The sequence below is a fragment of the Rhinolophus sinicus genome, chromosome 4 (assembly GCF_057876585.1).
Source record: "Rhinolophus sinicus isolate RSI-liver-muscle chromosome 4, RSI-T2T, whole genome shotgun sequence".
In the NCBI taxonomy this organism is placed as follows: domain Eukaryota; kingdom Metazoa; phylum Chordata; class Mammalia; order Chiroptera; family Rhinolophidae; genus Rhinolophus; species Rhinolophus sinicus.
This window is the reverse complement of record NC_142504.1, coordinates 89,279,062-89,299,392: the sequence shown is the minus strand read 5'-3', so window position 1 is coordinate 89,299,392 and position 20,331 is coordinate 89,279,062. Positions and strand designations below refer to the sequence as shown.

At 49.5% G+C, this 20,331-nt stretch overlaps 1 protein-coding gene across 50 annotated transcripts in view; it reads left to right on the top strand.

The window, feature by feature from the left end:
• The first annotated feature begins 396 nt into the window (after positions 1-396).
• CELF4 (CUGBP Elav-like family member 4) overlaps positions 397-20,331 on the top strand; it is a 296,935-nt gene continuing 277,000 nt past the window's right edge. For 38 of the 50 annotated variants that reach the window (XR_012498763.2, XM_074340080.2, XM_074340093.2 and 35 more), the window contains exon 1: positions 583-1,000. Coding sequence is in view for 49 of the 50 variants with exons in the window: in XM_074340080.2 (XP_074196181.1) it covers positions 715-1,000 (286 nt within the window). In the remaining variant the exon portion in view is untranslated. Of the gene's footprint in view, positions 1,001-20,331 lie in introns of all 50 variants that reach the window. The other 12 variants (XM_074340074.2, XM_074340060.2, XM_074340058.2 and 9 more) reach the window with 10 other exon arrangements.

The following is a 20,331-nucleotide window of genomic DNA, read 5'->3' as shown; positions in this document are numbered from 1 at the left end:
TTTAAAATATAAAAAGTTGCACCTGCTGCTATAACAAAAAGAACCCCCAAAAGGCAAAGAGGAGGCCAGCAACCCGATTCCTAACAGGCAGCCGCTCTTCGCGGCTGCCGCGCCGGAATCTCAGCGCCTCCCGAAGAGCCATGCGCCTGGCGCTATTTATAGCCGGGGGCCGTCTCGGACTGTACCACCGACGCTCGCCGGGGCCGCCGACGGGGGAGGCGCGCGGGGCCGGCGCCGCCCCACGCCGTCCGGCTCCCGGCCGCCGCCCGCCGTCGTGCGGGAGCCCCCCGCCATCGTGCCCTCTTCGGTCCCCGAGACCCCTTCTTCACGCGCGCCCTCGCTGCCCCCACCCCTGGTCTGACTGGGAACTTGAACCGGTCCAGCCTGTTTAAACGGAAAGGACAGAGATCCTGTCTGTTCAATGTAAAAAAAAAAAAAAAAAAAAAAAAAATCAGATCAGACCGAAAGAGAGAGAGGGAGAGAGAGAAGAGAAGAGAGGAGAGGGAGGGGGGAGAGGAGAGAGAGCGCGAGCGCGAGCGAGCGAGAGAAGAGAAAGAGAGCAGAGAGCGAGAGGAGAGCGAGATATAGCGAAACCGAGGGGGAGAGAACCCGAGTGTGTGTATGCGTGTGCGTGTGTGAGCGCGAGCGAGCTTGCGAGGGAGAGGAGCGAGAGAGTGCGAGCGAGAAAGAATAAAAGGAAAGAAGATTTTCTCTATGTATATAAAGATGGCCACGTTAGCAAACGGACAGGCTGACAACGCGAGCCTCAGTACCAACGGGCTCGGTAGCAGCCCGGGCAGCGCCGGGCACATGAACGGATTAAGCCACAGCCCGGGGAACCCGTCGACCATTCCCATGAAGGACCACGATGCCATCAAGCTGTTCATTGGGCAGATCCCCCGCAACCTGGATGAGAAGGACCTCAAGCCCCTCTTCGAGGAGTTCGGCAAGATCTACGAGCTTACGGTTCTGAAGGACAGGTTCACAGGCATGCACAAAGGTGAGTGCACCTTTCCCTCCCAACTTTGCTGGGGAGAAGGAGCTGGCGGTCGGACCGGCCGGCAGGCGACGGACTAGCGAGAGACGGCGCGAGAGGGAGCCTCGGGCGGACGCCGAGGAGGGAGGCGCTCGGGCAGCGGAGACCAGGACTGGGTGCGTGGGGAGCTGTTCGCTGGGGCAAGATTGGGTTTGGGGCGACGAGCTGATAGAAGCGGTGCCGTGGGGAGAGCAGTGGGAGCAGAATATGAAGAGAAAGACAGAGAGGATCGAGGGGAAATAGGGCTTGAATTTTTGGGTACAGCGACTTAAATGATTGGGACGGGGACATCTGCACCGGCCGAGTCCGGGACGTTGAGCAGACTGGCAGACGCTCAGCCGACCAGGGATCGAGGTGCTGTCCATCGCCGTGGTGCTGAAAATACTAAGAGGAGATGGTCTCCCCCTTCTCCGCTCCGGGCCAGAGTAGCAGGAGCGCAGCCGTCTAAAAAGGAGAGAGGTGACAAATTCAAAGAGATATTTTTATTTCGCTATCAATGTAACAGTGAACTCTCCCTGTAGATATGTGTACCTCAGTAATCCGGTTGTGGTGTTAGTGGTGGGGGAGGGGGTTGAATGTTTGAAGGAAGGAGGGACAAAACCTAAGGCAAGAATTAGCAAGGAACCAGCCATCCCCTGGGTGGAGTGGGGAGTCGGGGAAGCCTGAATGATCCCCTTCTCAGGAAAGTAGAGCTTTTGGGGGGAGGGGGGAAGTCTGTGTTTGCAAGATATGCATTTTAAAAGGTATAGCCTAAATTATCCCAAACTCACCATGCAGAGAGGTTTATAGTACGTTATTTCTCTCCCTTGAAGCAGTCATTGCTAGTGAATACTTGGGGGAGGGAGAGACAGAATAATCAAAGAATTAAAACCCAGCAACTTTTTAGGAAAGTGGTCGTGGGAATTGTCTGAAGCCTGCCTGTGTTCTCCTTGTTTTATTATCTTTAAGGCAGAGCCCCAAATGTGTTCAGTTGTAGAATGTGTGTGGGTGGCTGGTGGGTGACGAAATTAGCCCAGTGCTCCGCTCTCTAACAGTCATGTATCGGATGTGCAACGGGGATTAACCGGGGCTGGAGCCGTGTGGGCAAGTTAAATGTTTTGTGAGAGAGATTGATCGGCAGGCAGGGAAAGAGCACCGGGCTATGGAAGTTGTAAGGGATGTGTATGGACATTCTGTTTTTAATAAACAGTAGTGTGGAGAGCCACTGAAGACGCTGTGTTAGAGCTAGTGGTTTTAAGGATGAAAACACACACACACACACATGCACACGCACACACCCCCACACACGGAGAGCAGCCTCATCCTTGGCCACAAATGGGCTATGAACAGAGCCGATCCTCCAGCACATTAGGTGCAGAGCGCAGAGCTGTCTGGCTCTCTAAGCAGCAGTGGTTTTCACTATCACAACCTCCCTCCTTCTCCAGCCCTCCCTTCATCCGAATACTAAGCACAGCTCCAAACTCTTCATAGTTGGAGTCCCAGAGAGCAGTTTTTATTGGCTTTAGCATCTTCCAGCTTGCCTGCTGAGGAGTAAATCTTAAAGTTAATGGCATGTGGAGTAGTACAAAAATACAGCAGAATGGAAATATACTGAGTTTTGGGGGGTGGGGTGAGGGTGGGGGCTGTAATGGAGAGAGAAACCTACCTTTATCCAATATGGAGAAAATGTCTGTTGAGAAGATAAACTGGAAAGGTGGAATGGAGAGGCAGTGTTTAAAATATTTGATCCTTTCCCCCCCTCAAGTCAACCATATCTTTGTAGTTTTTCCCTTTGCAATCAAGCTCCCTACAAGCTAATCAAGGTTTGTATCAAACCTTTGTCATTCTAATACGTCCCCAGATTTAAACATAGTAATGAATAAAATTTAAAAAGCATGGTTAGGGAAATCCTTTGCCCATCTTAATGATCAGTTCTTGTGACGGTTTAAGATTTTCAAGTTAGAGAAAAAAATCAGAACCCACTAGAGGCAAAAGACAGTTGTGAAGAGCTGAGCTTCCTGGGATCTGGGTTGGGGCAGTTTATTTTTTCTTTATTTCAAATGAAGATAAACTTTAACAATATTCCTTGGTTTCGTCTCATGAGCCCTTCTTGCTGGTGTCATCACTGTTTCTGATGTTATTTGGACTCCCTTGTATTGTAGCAAAGAAGTAGAATTATCATCATTTGCATAAGGAAGGTAGAGAAGCTTATGATATATGTAGTTGTATCCTATACATCATAACATATATAGACATACACATATCTGGCCAGGATTCCTAGGACAAGCAAAACTTCATTTTCTAAATAATTCTTCCCCTAAACTGACTCCCTCCGTGGCAGGCAGGCCCGTTGGCTCCAGCATGCTGGGTGCCTCGTCGCAGCTCACCCTTCACAGACTGAGCATTTATTTTCCCTATGAAACTTCCGGCCTCTCCTTCCCTCAGATTTTTACAGGCAAGGATGGGCCACAATATCCCTACGAGTGCCTGGAAGCTCAGGGAGAGCTGAAAAAATGAAACAGTTTCTGAGGTCTGGTTTATTCAGTCCTAGAAGAGTTTGAACTCTTCCTTCAGTGATACAGCCTGATTTATTAGCTAATCCTGATAAAATAAGCCTCCAGCCACCTTAAAACATTACTTGCTTGCCGCTGGTAATTAATTACTGTTAAGTCAAAAAGCACGATGAGGCTTGAAGAATGACGGTTGCATTTGGCTTCTAGATTTTCCCCAACTCTAAATTGACAGCATGAGGCTAGGGATAGAAACATGCCTTTGTTAAGCCTGGTTTCAGGGCATATTTGTGGCTCTTTCTTTCCCGTTCTTGAATTTCTAACTTCTAATGAATCATATTGGGATAAAATTGAGAGACATCACAGAACAGTGGCCTCCAGTGAGGATGGCATATATATGGTATTGGCGAAAAAAAGGAAGGAAGGAAGGAAGCAAGGAAGGAAGGAAGGAAGGAGAAAGGAAGAAAATAAAAGAAAAAGAACTAAAAATTAAATTAAATGCATGAGATTTCAGGTGGATATCTATTTGTTGGCCACCTGCCATTTCAGGTAACTAAAGAAGGAAGGAGTTCTAAGGGTTAATGGAATACCTGCCATGCGTAGAGTGAACCTTAAAAGGCAATTACTCCAGTCAAATTGGGAGTCTGTGGAGGAGGGAGTGGGTGGGTGTTGTGAAGCAAACCTAGCGGTATCAGAGAAAGGGTGTTGGGCTGGGGTGGCAGCAAATAGCAGTTGTGAACTGGGGTAATTACTGTAAAGGTAACTTCACCCCCTGAAGACCAGAAAGCAATTGGGCAAGGGGAGATCTGGGTGCTAGGCAGAGAAGGAAAGGGGGAGGGAAAAGCCCAGAATTACAATTTGAAGAAACAACACCTAAATAAGAAAACCCACTTAATGCCACTTCTCGCTGCTAACTCCGAGTCTTGTTTTTTATCCCATTAGAAACACTTTGAGAAAGATTGTTTTCCCAGGTTCCAAAGAGAAAAACAATGTACTATTGATTAAAAAGGAGAGAGGCCAACTCCTGGGGTAGCAGCAGAAGTGAGCTAAGGACCAATTTTTTGCCCCTTCCTATAGAATTTTTCTCCCTTGGAGAAGGGAACAGGTCACCCACTGGTCTAGTTCCTCCCTTCTGTCACTTTGTATTTATTTCTCTTTCTTATTTTTATTTCCTGCAGAACAAACTGAGGCAGTGACTTAAAATACACACACACATAAACACACACACACACATACATATTGGACCACACACGAACAAGCCCGCAATCCATTCATAACTTTGGTCTAGCAGGATAGGAGGCAGCAAAGACGGAGTTACTGGGAGACATAAAGACTAGTGCTCTCTGGATAGCCATATTGTAATGCATTATCTTTGAAGTCATTTAAGCCCAATTTAAGTGGTATTTAGTATAATATTTATGAATTAATGTAATCTAAACATAGGGCTGTCCCCAAAGGTTTAAACAGCCTTTACTACTGATGTATGCTTGTTCCCAGAGCCTACAATGCATTTTAATATAAACAGCCAAGTCCACATCACAGCCCCCCTTGTTAACCAGTCAGAACACATCTGTGGCCTGGGTAACCACTTTGCATTGAGATTCCCCCCCCCCCCCCCCAGCTGCATGGAGGAAAATCTACTCTACTGGCAACCCCAGGGGCTCCCAATCCAGGAGCTACAGCTGCAGGAACTTTAGCTCCTCATACTTTCACACTATATCCAGAGGCAGGGTGGGGACAGAGTAATGGAACCTGCTGTGGATAGAGCACTGGAGAGTATATCGTTTTAAAATATACTCCTCAGCAGATGCACCTCTCATTTCAATGGTATCTGAGTAGGAAATGCCTGAAGCCCCATGATGTGGGGTGCCTCTGGGAGAACGGAAAAGGGTGAGGGTTATGATTATGTTTTGGTGATTTGTGACCATCTTCATAAAATTATGTCTCGTGTTTTCATGTAAGATGTAACAATTCTCAGAACATTGAGTTTCCACCACTTGACTTTAGCCGAGAGGGCTCGTTGGGTTTTTTTGTTTTTTTGTTGTTTTTTTTTCCTGAGGTAGGTGAATTAAAACCAGTGAGGCTCTATCTGATTTCCGTTTTCAAATGAGTCTAAGAGACAGTGAAGCTGAAGGATCAGCGTGGGCATATGCTCAATTAAGGTGAGCTTTAAAAAAAATTACTTTGAAAAATAAAAATTCATTTCTGTCCAGGGAAAGACGCTGATAGAATGAATGGCTGGGCACACACCTATAGTTTTTAAAAGAAAGATATGCCTTGTGAGAAAGAGATATGGAAAACGGGATAGCTGTAATAAGAAAAGAAGAAAACCATTTTTAAAAAAATATGTTTCATTAAAGAAAATGAGCAATAGTAGTCATTCCAAAAAAAAAAAAAAAAACCTTCAAACTCCAGATGTTGATAAGTATCCCATTTAGGAGCAAAGAAAAAAAAATTGGGGAAATGATCACTTTATTTAATGATCGGTGGTTATTTTCTGCTTATGCATGATTTCATTTATCTTCTAAACAGACTTCCTCAGAATCTATACACAGATAAATTACTGCGCACACGTGCACGCATATGCATCCATGTACAAGCATGACTAAGCGCATCCCACACGTGTGGGAACCAGAGCTGGCCTAGATTTCAGTGCAATTCAACAGGGAGACGTTAACCCTCTTTTCCCCCCTCAGCTTTAATGGGAATTCTAGATTGGGTTGAAAGAACCCCCTGGCATACTTTCACTCTCTCCACCTGCTCTAGTTGGCTGGATGTTTATGGTTCCTCAAACACAAAACAAAATAAAACAAAAAGAAAAGCTTTTCTTAAGGGAAGTGATAGCTTGAAAACAACCCAAAGGAAAACAGTTACAGAAATGGATGTCATGGGTATGCCCCTCGCACAGGCGTGTTGTACAGTTCACAGAGTGCTTTTAACGAGCTGGTTTGTTTCCAGGGCCATTCATGAAGCCCGGTGATCGCGCCACACGGCAGCGATTTGAGCTTGACCATCGCTGCCACTATTCTTAGCGTTATCATCCTCATTATTATAATTGATATACCAGGATGGGAGATGAGCTTCTGAGTGATCCCTGAGAAGACATCTGAGACACCACCTCCTTGGTTGAGAGCTGGTCTTACTTACCTCAGATAGATTTGGGGAAAACACTGCACGACTCACACCTTCCATGTTATCAGAAGGTGGTCCGTTTCTAAATTGACCCTGTAGGGACCTACTAAACAGGATTTGGAGTAGGCAGGCTATAGAGGAGAGAGAGGTGCAACAGAGAATAAGGCCCAACATTGTAGGCAAAAAAAAAAAAAAAAAAAAAGGAAAACAAAGTTGTAGGGCCAAAATGCCAGCAGGAAGCTGGGAGCAGTGGTTGACAGTGGCTGACACTGCAGCAGCTTCTGAACTTGGAAGGAAAATCCCATGTGACATGCAGAGAGAATAGTTAGACAGTGTGAAAATCTGTATGTTCCTATGGGTACGAGAGGATTGAGAGAGGGAAGATGCTGCACCCTGTGTAGGTGTTGTGTGAGTGTGTGTGTGTGTGTGTGTGTGTGTGTGTGTGCACGCTCATGTGCGCGTGCAGAGAAGCGATGACAAATTCAAGTGGCATGAAGATGCTATTAGGAGTAATTTCTTCTTGCAAGGCTATATGCATGATCAAGAAGATGGTCCGTGGATAAAAGGAAAGAATCTTGGGAGAATGACGCTGTCCTTGTGATTCCATACATGTTCCACCTCAGAATTCTTGGCTTGGGTTTGTCAATGATCTAAGTTTCAATGTGGAGGTGTGCTCTTGTTTGCCTGTCTAATACCCCACCCAGAAGTCCAAGTTTGGGAGAGGGTTCCTTCACCTCCCACCCGTCACCCTTTGAAGGCTTGCTTGCTTCTGCTCACCGATCAACTCATTTTAGAACTGACCTTTCATCCAGGAGCTGAGTGGCCAGCCGCAGAGCCCAGCTCTCTGCAGAGATAGTTCCCTCCACCCTATTCATTCCCTTTCCCACCCGCTGCTCCTTGGAATCCCAGCCTTGCTTTTCTCTTGTAGTGTTTTCACACACACCCATATGCTCTCGTGCACACACGCGCACACGTACACACACACACACACACACACACACACACACACACACAGAGGACTTGGCCAAGTCAGTCAAGCTGGGCACTCCAAGCAGAATGCTGCATTTCTCCTAAATGCAAGCAGGGTGTGGCAGGGATCCGGCTGCCCACCTTTTGGGCTTTCTACAGAAGCTCATTCACCTCCGTTACCTTTGCCTTTTCTGAAGGCCTTTAAATACACAAACTCCCCAAGAATCACGGAAAGCACGCAATCTTACGCAGACAGCCTAGGGAGGGGAACAGAATCCTTCCCAACTTAGTGGTAACCCTTTTATTATCACCCTGCATCTCCCTCTTTTCCTTCTTCTCCTTGCCATTTAAAATGCTCTCGAAAACCCCAACATGAGACCTGAAGAGGAAGACCCATGTTCCACTTGGCAACATGGGGTACAGTTAAAGATGCCAAGGCAGAAAGACAATGACAGAGGTAGAAATGGTGGCAGAGGAATTTCCAGACTGATATGCTTGCCCTGAGGGCATCCTCCTTATCACCTCATCCAGTTTCCAGTGGCTCTGGGTGAGTATAAAGCTGGAGTTGAAGCCCTGCCCATAGGAACCAACAAGGCAGCCAGGTGGGCAGGCCCGGGGTAATTGCCCTGCTTTCTGGGTCCCTCTGCGAGTAGAAGGGGCTGTTTGGGAACCACGCGTTTACAGGGCTTCTCCCCTTCCACCTGCTCCACATTTGGTTTCTGCTATCCTCCCTTGTATCTCCCCTCCAGCATGAGCTGACTAACACTCATCGCACACAGAGCGATTCCCAGCAGCTTAGCTCAGGAACACATCCTACGAGGCCATCTGCAAGATGTAAATAAATGGGTGCCCTCATAGAGACAGACGTAGTTCTGGTTCCGTGAGGACAGAACAGCCAAAAATATTGATCAAAGCTCAGGAAAAAAAAAATGACAATGTGCTGGCCTCCAACAAGAGTTTAAATGACAGACACTTCCGAAGGCCGGCTCTGGACAGCGCATCAACTGACCGTGATGTTACTTTATTGCAATACACTCGGCTTTAATTAATTATCACCTTTGTTGAAAGCATCTCCAGATCAAAGGTTTCTAGATACCGAACAGATCTTACTAACAAAGCCCCCCTGCATTAGGCTCTCCCACAGCTCCCTGGCCAGGCAAGTGAGCCTTCTTCCCATTTTCTCCCCTCTGTCTTAGCTGTTGGTGTCCTCCTCTTTGCTGAAGATAAAAACAGTTCTTGCTGCACAGTCGCTCTGTCTTAGGATCGTGAGGGGTGCCGTCGGCCAAGGGCAGGGGGCTGCCGTTCAGCAGCTGTTTCTAAAATTAAACGAGACTTAGTTCACCTTCCAATCTCTCTGGCTGAAATGGGGAGTGTCGACAGAAGAAAAGAGTTCATGGAAATGCAAAAAGTGTGTATGAGTGTGTGTGTGTGTGTGTGTGCGCTCACGTGCACAAGAGCCGATGTGCACATCCACATAAATACTATGGGATCGATACATTTCACATCCGCTGCCCACACCTCTTAACTTCTCCCTCCTGTCTCTTGAGCACCTATGCTACCGTCGTATTTCACTCTGAGAAATGCTTGCAGCTGAAGCGTGCATAGATGATGCTGTATTGAACCAAGCCATCGTTTGGATTCAGTTGTAGAGTCTGGGTGCCCATTAAAGGATGCTTCTCGCCTGGAGTAGGTGGTGCCTAAAGAATCCACTTCTCAAGATATGACAGGAACCTAACTCCCCAGAGTCCCCCAAACCTACAAACTGACAGGTGACTTACTTGAAAGCAACCCTTGGAGTCATTCTAGGCAGATTTGAATGCCATACGTGGCTGTTTGTTCATTATTCTAATTTAATGATGCAGTCACACCTAATTAATCCATGTCTGGTTTATTCATACATTATGTCTTAGGATCCAAAAGATCTCTCTAGCTAGCTGGCTTCCCTTTACAGGGCCGAGTGAAGAGTCTTCCCCGACAAGTGAGAATGTCTGGGTCCAAACAGGAACAGGTCCCTGTAGACTGATTTGATAGAAGCACTCCCTGATGCCACTGTCCACGCAGATAGGAATGACAGCAGTCACAAAGAGAGGTAGTAATGAGATCTGTATGCCTGGGCAACACACACATGTGAGCACACAAAGTGTGCGTTCTCCCACAGAACCCTGCTAACAGGCAACGGGTGACACCCCCCCATGTGTAACAAACAATGAGGCCTCGTGGAGTGGCCAGTGTTCCCACGACAGGGAGTTTCCATGCAGAAGGTTGAGAGGCTGAGCTGAGTCAACCTTCCCTCTCTGGCTTTAAGAAAGTGGAGCAGGATTCACTAGTGCCACTACACAGAGGAAGAGACTGAGGCTGGGACCGGCGTGCCCCCCAAGTCAAGCCTGTAGCATAGCCTTCAGCGCACCTCCCCGTGGCTGGTTCTGGCCAGACTGCTCCCAGCGAGTGCTGTCTCTTGCCTGGCAGGTACATTGACAGAACGAGGCATCAACCTAATAATATCCTTATAAAGCCAAGCCTCCTGCGCAAGTCCTAGGAGACAAGAGGCATCTAAAGATCAAACACTACATCACAGTGTATTTGTAGGAACTCTCTGATTCTGCTACCTCCCTATAATGCTCTAATTGACTATTTGATCAGCTCTAAAAGGGCTGGTGTTCACGACAGACTCACAGATACATGCACACTCTCATACGCATGTACACACACACCCCCACGCCCACATACCACATAAGCACATGCACACCGACTTCCTCTCGCACAGGCCCATGTACCCACACTAGCTCACCTAATGAGGGTAGATTTTCACAGGAGATGCTTGAAGGTGAGTGGAAAGCACACACCTCAAATGATACATGCCCTTCCAGTAATGGGCTTATCAATACCTCTTAAAGAAATATGACAGCCAGCCCAAAGTGATTCAGTTGTGTGGACAAAGGTCAGCATATAGATATCCATTATTAATAATATCAATATCTTGGTTGACCAATATAACCAGAAACTGGATCATGTCGCTGCTGATGGGCAAGGCAGGGAGGACTCCGTGGCAACAGCAGGAAATTATGCCCATGTAAAATGAATCATATTGACTGGTTCTAAGAATATATGGAGAGGCGAAGATGCTGGGAGTGTTTGCCGTGGTGGGAGAGGGGGACCTTGTTCCCAGAGGCTTTATGGTCTTGAGCTCCTGGAAGGAGACCAGGGAGATGGAGGCGTCCCTGAGTGACCGATGAGAACACTCTCCCTCATCCGGCCTCTGCTTTCCAGCGGGGTGAGGCAGAGGAGACATGTTCTCTGAACAGGAAAAGAAAGAAATAGGATCCCCTAACCATTATCCACCCAACATATCCATATCTTTCTGTCAAATCAATACTTGGCTTGGCTTGGTCTCACCAGATGAGGCACAGAGAGCATTCTTGCACCTGCTGTGTGATGAGGTCTACCTCTGAGGGGGTGGCATGATCCTGAAGCAACATTCCCAGTTATGTAGTGGGATGCTGGTCCCGCAAGCTGCCATTGTGCGCTCTGCAACTTAGGGGTCCCAGGAGGAAAAGCATCTAATCAAATCAATCACCATGATTGGGTTCTTGGCACCGGCAGAGCCGGGGGCTCAGGGCCTTACCCCATCATCATTGCTGGTAGGAGCAGGAATATTCCGGAGTCCAGAAAACCATTGCTCACTGAGACTCACCATTAGTCACAGTGAGTGGGAAGGAACGAGAAGGCCATGTGTCCTTGGCCATGGAAGTCTCTCTAGGCATGCCTGTGACCCTTCACCCCCTCGCCCTGCAGAGCCCCCGCTCCAGATGTTCCTGATCCTCCTTGGCAGCCCTAGCAACACCTGCAGGGTGTTCTGAGGGGGGAGAGGAAATGAGAGATTCCCAGTGGCTGGGTGCTACTCGGACAGGGAAAGAGGGAACAGGGCTGGCCGGGGCGGGGGGGGGGGGGGGGGCAATAAGCTTTTGCATCATTCCTTTCCTCTGTTCCCAGTGCTTATGGTCCAGGCAGCTGGAAGGGAGCCTGTCTTAGAGGCCAGGTGCCATGGTGGGGTAATGATGGATAATAGGAGAAGGACGGCTGAGGTGCCGGGGAGATGCTTTCATTGTAACTGAGGGCGAGGAAATGGTGCCTCTGGCTGGGATATGAGGTGGGGCCCCTTAGGGCAAGGTGCTCCCTTTCCAATAGGGAACACTTAGGCCTCAGCAAACAGGCCGCATCTGAACCTCCCTTACCCTAGTTGGCCTCCCCCAGCCCCCACACCAGGCCTGCCAAGGTGCAAGCTCAGAGTCCCACCCAGGTGCTTAAACCCAGCCCTTGGGCCAAGGCCTTGGCCAGTTTCTGTGCTCCTTCCTCTGTGACAATGGCCCAGCTTTCCTAGCTGAGCCCCAGCCCCTGGGGCCACCTGGGACAGTTCCCAGACCTCAGGACTGGCTCCCAAACACAACAGGAACTCAGCATGGCCACAGAGGATGAATGGGAGGGCGGGTCCTGGCGATGAGGTCGTCCTTCGTCCAGAGCCGTGTCCCCTACTCGGCCCCAAACCTGGGTCGAAACAGCACTAGGAGGACATCCCAGAGCCCAGAATCCACGCCCCACCTCTAGACCTTTCCTTGGGGAGGGGCCCCCAAGTTATGCGTGTGCGAGGGCTCCCCGCTCCTCCAGCGGCCGCCTGCCCTCTGACGGTGAAAGGGGGAACTTCCCGCATGCAAGCGCGGACCCCTGCCGCCCTGACGCAGCTGCTCCTCCGCAGCCCCGGCTTCCCGTCCAGGAGCTGCAGGCCAAACCTCTCCCGCACCCCGTTCCTTACCCCTACCGTCGAGGGTGGGCCCCTTCTCTTCTGAATGGGAGCCCCCTACTTGAGTGGGCGGTGAGGGACCCTGGGCCACATACCCTCACTGGACAAGTCAGTCGTGAGCCTGGGGCACCAGCAGAGACACAGAAAACAAGAGAGGAAATCAGAAAATTCAGGAAGTATTGTAGTTTCAGTACGCATGTGAGTTTTGTTTCATTTCAAAAATGAATAGCTCGTTTATGATTTAGTATGTGTTTTGTTCTTAGTTCCGTATGTTGGGGCACCAGAATCTTCCATACTCACAACTCTGTGCCTGATGAAACAGGCCTGGGCAGAGGACAGAACCATTAGCACACACCCCACTCAGGTCCAGCTGAGGCCCCCATGCAGCGACCTAAGTCCAACTGGTCATCAGAACGAAAGAGGCACACGGCAGGAGAACCACCACTGGCTTCTTTCAAGGCTTCATTTGCTCTTCAACTTAAAAAAAAAAAAAAAAAAAAGTCAAACGTAAGACTTTCCTCATCTTTATATTATTTCAGTAAGTCAATTATTAGATTTATCTTAGAGTCAATTCTGTTGTAATCGTGTTGAGTTTGAAAACCCACTGGAATGAAGAGTAAAGGGTGATACGTGGGACCAGGCAGCTGCGTTGGTCCCCAGAGAGGAGAGGCGTACACATTGCAGAGGGTGTCTCAGCGCAGGGAAAGCATGCCCTTAGGCTGCAGGGAGTGACTACTTGGCAGACCAGGTCACAGTGGCTGGCTGCTAAGATGGGAGTGGAGCCCCCAGGACCAGGGCTCCAGGTCACAGGGACCAACCCACCCCCTCTTTGTCAGGGACTCACACTGTCTCCAAGGCCTTGGTTTTGTGTCTCCCTTGTTTCTCAGCAAAACATTCATTCTAAATATTCTGACCTGTCTCAGCTGAGCCAATGCTTTAAAATTGGGTCCATAGGAGAGGCCACCCCGCAGGGAAGAGAATGTCCCCAAGACCAGCAGAGGCAGGAGGAGAAGCCTGCAAGAGAAGGGACGTCATCAACTCAACTGCAGTTGGCTTCCAGGATGCCCTCCCCACCGTCCCCACATAGGGAGCAGGGCAGGTTTCCACAAAGCAGAGAGCATGTGGGGTATTCCATTGCAATGGGGGAGATGCACCGTCCCTCCATTGGAAAGCCCTGTGTCCGATAGGGCAAATACAAGCCTCCCTCAAGGAGGCCCAGATTCATGTGCCCCTTTGGTGTCTGAGGGTCAAGCTCTCTAATCGGAAGGTGGGAACCCACCCTCCCCACAAAATAACTGAAAGTGATAGAGGGTGGCAAACCCCCAAATATAGAACTACCCAATGCAAATGTCCAGTGTGAGGAATGAAGGAACCCCAAAAGCAGAGTAATCAGAGAGGAGTACAGGCTTCCTGCCGGGGCGCTTGGCCTCAGACTCCCAGGTAGAGAGGGGTGGCAGAAGCCACAGCTGGCACAAAGGCAAGGGACAGAGCAGGGAGGCTGGATTATTGACAGGCCTGCTTGTTTTGTTTTATTTCACTCCATTTTATTTTGTTTTTGTCCCACTGCAGTGCAGTCCCATTCTTAGGCTGGTGGACGAAGGAATGTCTCACTTTGAATAAATCCGGACCCACCACCAGCATGGCTGAGAGAGAAGAGGTGGGGGTCAGGGGTAGGTGGGTGGGTTGCAGATATGGCAAAGGAAGTGAGTGACACACACAGAAGCTGCAAGGACTGGCCTCACCTGCTTTAGGGCTACAGTGTCCCTCCATTTTCCCAACTACAGTCCACTTGGTCTAAGAAATTACTCATGGAATGTTTAAACCTGTGCCCACATTCCCTGTCACCGAGGAAGCATCGAGACTGTCCCCCAGAGGCTCACTCAGCTGAACGTCCCAAGTGATAAATTGTGGAGTTCTAGAAGTTAGAATCTCCCCATACCCTCTGCCCTTCCTCTGTGCCGGCCCCCAGCTCAGGAATGGCTGGAGGCATCCAGGCTGTGGATGAAGCAGCGGCAGCATTTCCGGGGATGACACTGGTCTTGCAACTGGAGGAATCTTGGTAGACCCCAAGAAGTACTGCTCCCGGTGTAGACGGCACGCCTGGGTAAGGGTGCCAGAGCCCCCGGACAGCCCCTTTACTGCATGGGAGCAGTTGGGGTGACTCTCCCATCTCTGGGAGAGAAATGCAGCCCGGAGGAACAGGAATACATGAGGTGACTTTTGGGGCCCCAGACACAGAATTATTTGTGGCTGACTCCTTCGGGGAGGGAAGCTCCCTTCGTCTAGTCCTTCCATGGAACTTGACCCTGGCGTCTGCTGACCCCAGGGATTTCTCCAGGGCAAAGCAGAACTGAGCTGTGGAGGAGCTGCAGTAACTATACCCTTCCCCTCACCGCAGAGATGTGGGACTCAGTGATGTGGTCTTCCGGTGCCCTCCCCACTCTCTCCTTCCACCACCCCCAGAACCCAAACTCCACGCCCCAACCTTCCTAGGACGATGGTCCCTAACACAGAGTGACCTCCTTTTCCTATCCTTTCAAAGTCCTGCCCCTTGCTGATCTGACAAATCAAACTGGACAGATGTGTCCCTTGCGGCTAATGGACATTAATGTGTTACCATTTCTGGTGGCATGTGCCTCGTGTAGGGACCATTTAGAGCCCAGACTGTAACCTGAAGAAGCATCTCTAATCGGGGAATTTCCGGCATAGCCAGGCCAGAGGGAGGCACTGCGAGAATGGGAGGCTTCTGCCTACTCAGAGGGGCATGGGACTGCCTGGCCTAAATCTGTGTCACTGCGGACATGGAACACCACCTCCCACGCTGCAGGGCCAGAGGAACCCAGGCAGCTGAGGCCCGGATCGCCCTGCCCATCTCCCAGGAGGGCCGGTGCACCCAGGGGACTGCTGTGCCAAAGGTCTAATCAAAGATTAAACAGGGTCAGTAAACTTAAACCAGCGTCGTCGTATCTGGAGTGCCAAGTCCCTCCCTAAGAACAGCCTGGCACAGTAGACCTTTCCAGCTCAGCTTTGCCTGGCATGCTGGGGTGGGGGGCTTCTTGGTTCATGCGCCATTGTGTGCAGAAAAAGGGGAGACAGATGGGGACGTGGCATGGAGGGTGGCTCATGGCTTTCCTCCTCCATTCTATTATTCATTTCCTCTGATTTTTATCTAATCTCTCCTGATTGTCCTGGTGAAACTTAATAGACAAAGTGAATTTTTATTACATCATCAATATAATCTCTAGCTAATCAGCAGACACGGGGCCACCGCAAGCCCTATAGCTCCTCATCTGGCTTTATAAATTGTAGGGACAATCACTGCCAAGTGCCACTCTTCCACCTCCCCCCGAGAGGCCTCTCCCCGCTGCTCCCCTTCCCCAGACCTATTCTTGCAGGGTTCTGCCTTCCCGTGATCCCCCCGCCCAGTGGGCCACATTGCCAGTCGATGGAGCGATGTCTTCCCCATTCGTATGTATTTTTAGTTTCCTCCCTCCCAGCTTCAGCTGTTAAAATCACAAATCTGGGGCTTGTGTTTCGAATGCCAAAATAGCCTAATGTTGACTGATTTTGATTGTACTTTCCTCTGTGCTAGGAATATGAGATGTCATAAGATATTATATAATTCTATGGATCACAGGGCATACTATAAACCATATTGTATACCCAATTAAGTCATATTATATACTGTACCTATAGAACCTAGAAGCCAAAGTGTTTCAGTCATTTAAAGTCAAACCACGTATCTCATACACTGTATCATAGATGTTAAATTATAGATTTCATTTACATTATAGTATGCCTTCCATTTGTATAGCATTTTAATCTGTAAAGTGCTTTTTTGTATATTATCACTTTTATTCCAATTGCAACCAGGTACAGTTGATTCTTTTTTTGTAAAGAAAAATGGAAAAAGAATCATGAAGGAAAATTACAACCTGGTCAAATCCTGCCAGGATACAAGAAAGCAGCTTAGAACAGGAGCTGGCAAGCCAGGAAAGGGACATGGGCGAATCAGAGGGGCAGAGGCCTGGCTACTCACCAGACAAGTAGTTTCCTGGGGCCTGGCCTGCTGCGCAGCCCCTGGCCAGAGGGCCACCATAATTTAAGAAATGGTTTGTTCGGGAGGTTTTTTTCCTACAAACCTGTCCAAAGTTAAATGTGAAACTGAATATACCCCCTTGCAAGACCTCTCCGTGGGGACTGGGCCCATTCAGAAAATGAGGCTGTCTTCTTCCCTACCGTCTGGGGGCCAGGCCACCCATCTCTGCAGTGGTTTGGATTTGGGGAAACCAGGAAACGCTACTTAGGGTCAAATCGTATAAATATGGTGGGTGATGAGACTAAGGAATCTGGCTTTGTGCATGCACACCCTCCACTGTTTGGGGGAAGGGGATTCTGCTTCTTGCAGGCAGATCAGAGCCAGCATTGGGAATGACCAGCCATCCTTCACAAAGTCATTCTTCCCATTTCTGTGCTAAAGGCAGATTCAACACGTATGTTCAGTGGATGGTTTGCGTGCATCTGGGAACAGGAAACTGTAGCTAGATGGGTGGGACGTCTGGGGGTCATGGGACGGCCTGACGGTTTGAGGAGTCCTGTGTCCTCATAGGGGCCCCTCGGATACGGCCATGGTTAGCACTCTGGACACTGTCTGCTCCAGAAGTGGCTGGCGTACCTACGATCCACTGCATCCAGGAGCGGGGCCCTCGGTCCTTGCCCCAACATGTCACCTCGCTCAGAGTCTCAGCTTTCTCCTCTCTCAAGTCACTGCAATGACACCTGCTCACTCCACCTCGTAGCGTCATTGTGGAGATGGAATGAGCTGAGAGGAGGGAAAACATGGTGTAAAAGTTAAACACTCCAGGGTCGTTGTCATGTATTAAGTGCCAGCACCCCCATCAGACCACAGGGAGCTCTGACAGTCCTGCCCACTCAGAAATAGGACACGCAGGACAACATTGGGACTCAAGGATGGAGAGGAGGAAATATTGACAAAGCACCTACCCTGGCACACACACAGGGCTCTCGCTTATTTTAACTCATTAAATCCTCATGACAAAACTGCGACAGAGATGTCACAGTGCCCCTTTGAATACCAAGGTAACGGAAGCTCCAAAAGCAGTAACTTGATGAAGGTTACGTGCTAGGGAGATGCAGAACCAGAATATGCACCGCAGTTTGTTATATTCTCAAGCCCACCACATGTCTGTGATTGTAGGTCCCTTTATGGAAGTAAATAAAAGATCATCTCTTCCATCTCCTTCATTTAGCAGATGGGGAAACTGAAGTCCTGCGACATCACAGGCCAATGTTTTCTTAAATCATTCCACACTCTCTTCTATGAAGGCTCTGAAGACATGTGCACACACATGCACATATACATACACATTACAGGCACAAATCACTCACACAGACATACTCGCATACAGATACACATATATAGACACACAAGTAACACTCACTCAGAGACACACATAGGAACACAATTATGGGCACTCATACAGGTACTCATATATACACAAGCACACACACTCAAAAATACAGATACACATCAACATAATTCATAGACGCATACGTATAGAAACATACTGATACAGGCATAAGCACACATAGAGAGGTGCACACACGAGCACACACACACACACACACACACACACACACTCACACACTCATTAACAAGGCTTCAATAGCCATAGGCCATAGACACAATTCAGCCGTATTACTCTTTAGAAGGAGAAGTCAAACCAGCTGCTTTGGAGAAAGGGACAACAGGGGCCCAGCCCAGCTTGGAGGTAGTGAGGGGGTACAGTGGGTCCCTCAACTCATCGTTCAGCCTTAGGCCAGAGGCCAAAAGTCCTCTCACTCACGCTCACATGGCCCAGGAGCCCCGTAAAAAGGCCAAGGCCAAATCCTCATTAGAAATAAACACATAAACAGAAGGTGTTTGCTGAGAATGCTCCCTCTGCAATGTTTCTTCTGCGTCAGCCCACAGGAACCTGGCCAAACTTCTGCTCATCTGACCAAGACCAAAAGCAGGCCCTGGAGAAATTCTGAGCAGGCCTTCCAGGGGCCACCCAGTTCCATGCACAGGCTATGGACCGGTCTCCTCTAGGTAAAGCCAGGCGGTGAGCAAAAGAGGCACCTCCAGGAAACGACGATTAGAGGGAGGAGAGGAGAGCTGTGGGTTTACAGCCAGGGTGTGTCCTGGAGGCTGGCACTCAGGCTGCCTCACTGTGTGGCTCAGGGAGGGAGGGAGCCTGTGTTTGCACACTGAGTCCTCTGGTGTCCACCCGAGGCTGCTTCCAGCCTGCAGGGTTCCTGTTGTCCATGGAGTCACACTTGGCTCAGGCTTGACAGAGAAAGTGGCCCTGTCCATCTGTGTTAAGAGAACACACACATGCACACACACAGACACACACGCTCACACCCACGGTGAGCAAAGGATTAGTAAATGCCAGCAGTTCATCGGAGAACGAGAAACCTATGGTTTGCTCTTCTTTGGACTAAACTCCAGAGGTTCTGGGAATGAGTTCACTAAATTTCCACCATCTGCAAGCTCAGCAGACCGTTTGGAGGTTGAGGCTTTCGGGGATAGTGTGGCAGGCCTGCTTTGCCATGCACGGACGTGAGCCGTGATTGCTGGACAGGACGTGCTCTTGGGTGCCTATTGGGTGCCATTGGAGGAGTGCATGTGGTGCCTGTCCTCTGTGGACATGCTGTGCTGATGGGGTGTGAAGGATGAGGTCGTGGGCAGCTCTGGGGACTGTGGTAGAGAGAGGGCTGTGAGTGACCCTGGTGTGGCTTAGGCTCCCGTCACATGGTGTGTCTGTTAGAGGCATGCTGTGTGGCTGCATGTGGTCTCCTTGCGTTTTGCATTCGTGCTGTGTCCTGTGAGTCTCTGGTTCGCACGTGTGTGTGTGTTGGTGTTGTGGGGGTCAAACTTGTGTGTGTCAGCTGCAGGACAGCTGTTTTCTACTCTGGTTTTGGAAAGGGAAGGGAGGGTGCAAATGGGATTCTCTGTTCCCCCCCAAGGCCACAGAGCTCCCTCATCTGGGACTTGGTATCCAGGCGAGCCCTACCCTTTCTCTCAGACCAAGGGTATCTCATGCCAGGACTATCTCTGCCCCAATCCTACAGCTCTGAGTCTGAGCACAGCTCCAGGATCTGGAGCCCCTTCCTGCGGCTGCCGTAAGAGCAGTGTATGCATGTGTGTGTGTGTGTGTGAGTGTGTTTGTGTGTGTGTGTGTGTGTGTGTATGCACACCCCCACCTCCATGTGAACATACAGAAATAGCTGGTGAAGCCCAAGTGAGGAGACGTGCAGACGTGTATGCTCATACGTGCTGGGTGTAGGCAGCCATGTGGGAGCTGGAACGGGCATGGGTGGGCCAGTTTTTAAGTGACAGATTGTGTGTACATCTATGACTAGAGTTTCTACCAAGTGCCTGTATAAAACAGCAGAAAAGATGGGTCCAACTCCCTGGGTGGGCACTCCTGCAGTTCTCTGCCAATTTATGCAAGTGTGGGGTCTTTTTTAGTGGCTTCTGGCCAGGGAGTGTGGGGGGGGGGGGAGTGTAGGAAAGGTCTGTGGGAAGGAAGGGTTTCCCACGTGTGGTTGTAGGCAGCCGAATTGGGTGGGGCGCCAACACTATGTCCCCCAGAGACCTCGCTGCTTTCCTAGAAGCACGGCTGGGCCATCTATGGCATTTTTTCATATTCTGCCCACAGATACTCCTGAGAGACTGAGAGAAAAGGGGGTCAGTCAGGACTCCTCAACTCCCCAGAAGATAACCCTGAGCACCCAGCTTCCTTTGGAGAAAACTGAAAGGACAGAGCGGTGTGTGTGTGTGTGTGTGAGAGAGAGAGAGAGAGAGAGAGAGAGAGAGAGAGAGAGAGAGAGAGAGAGAGAGG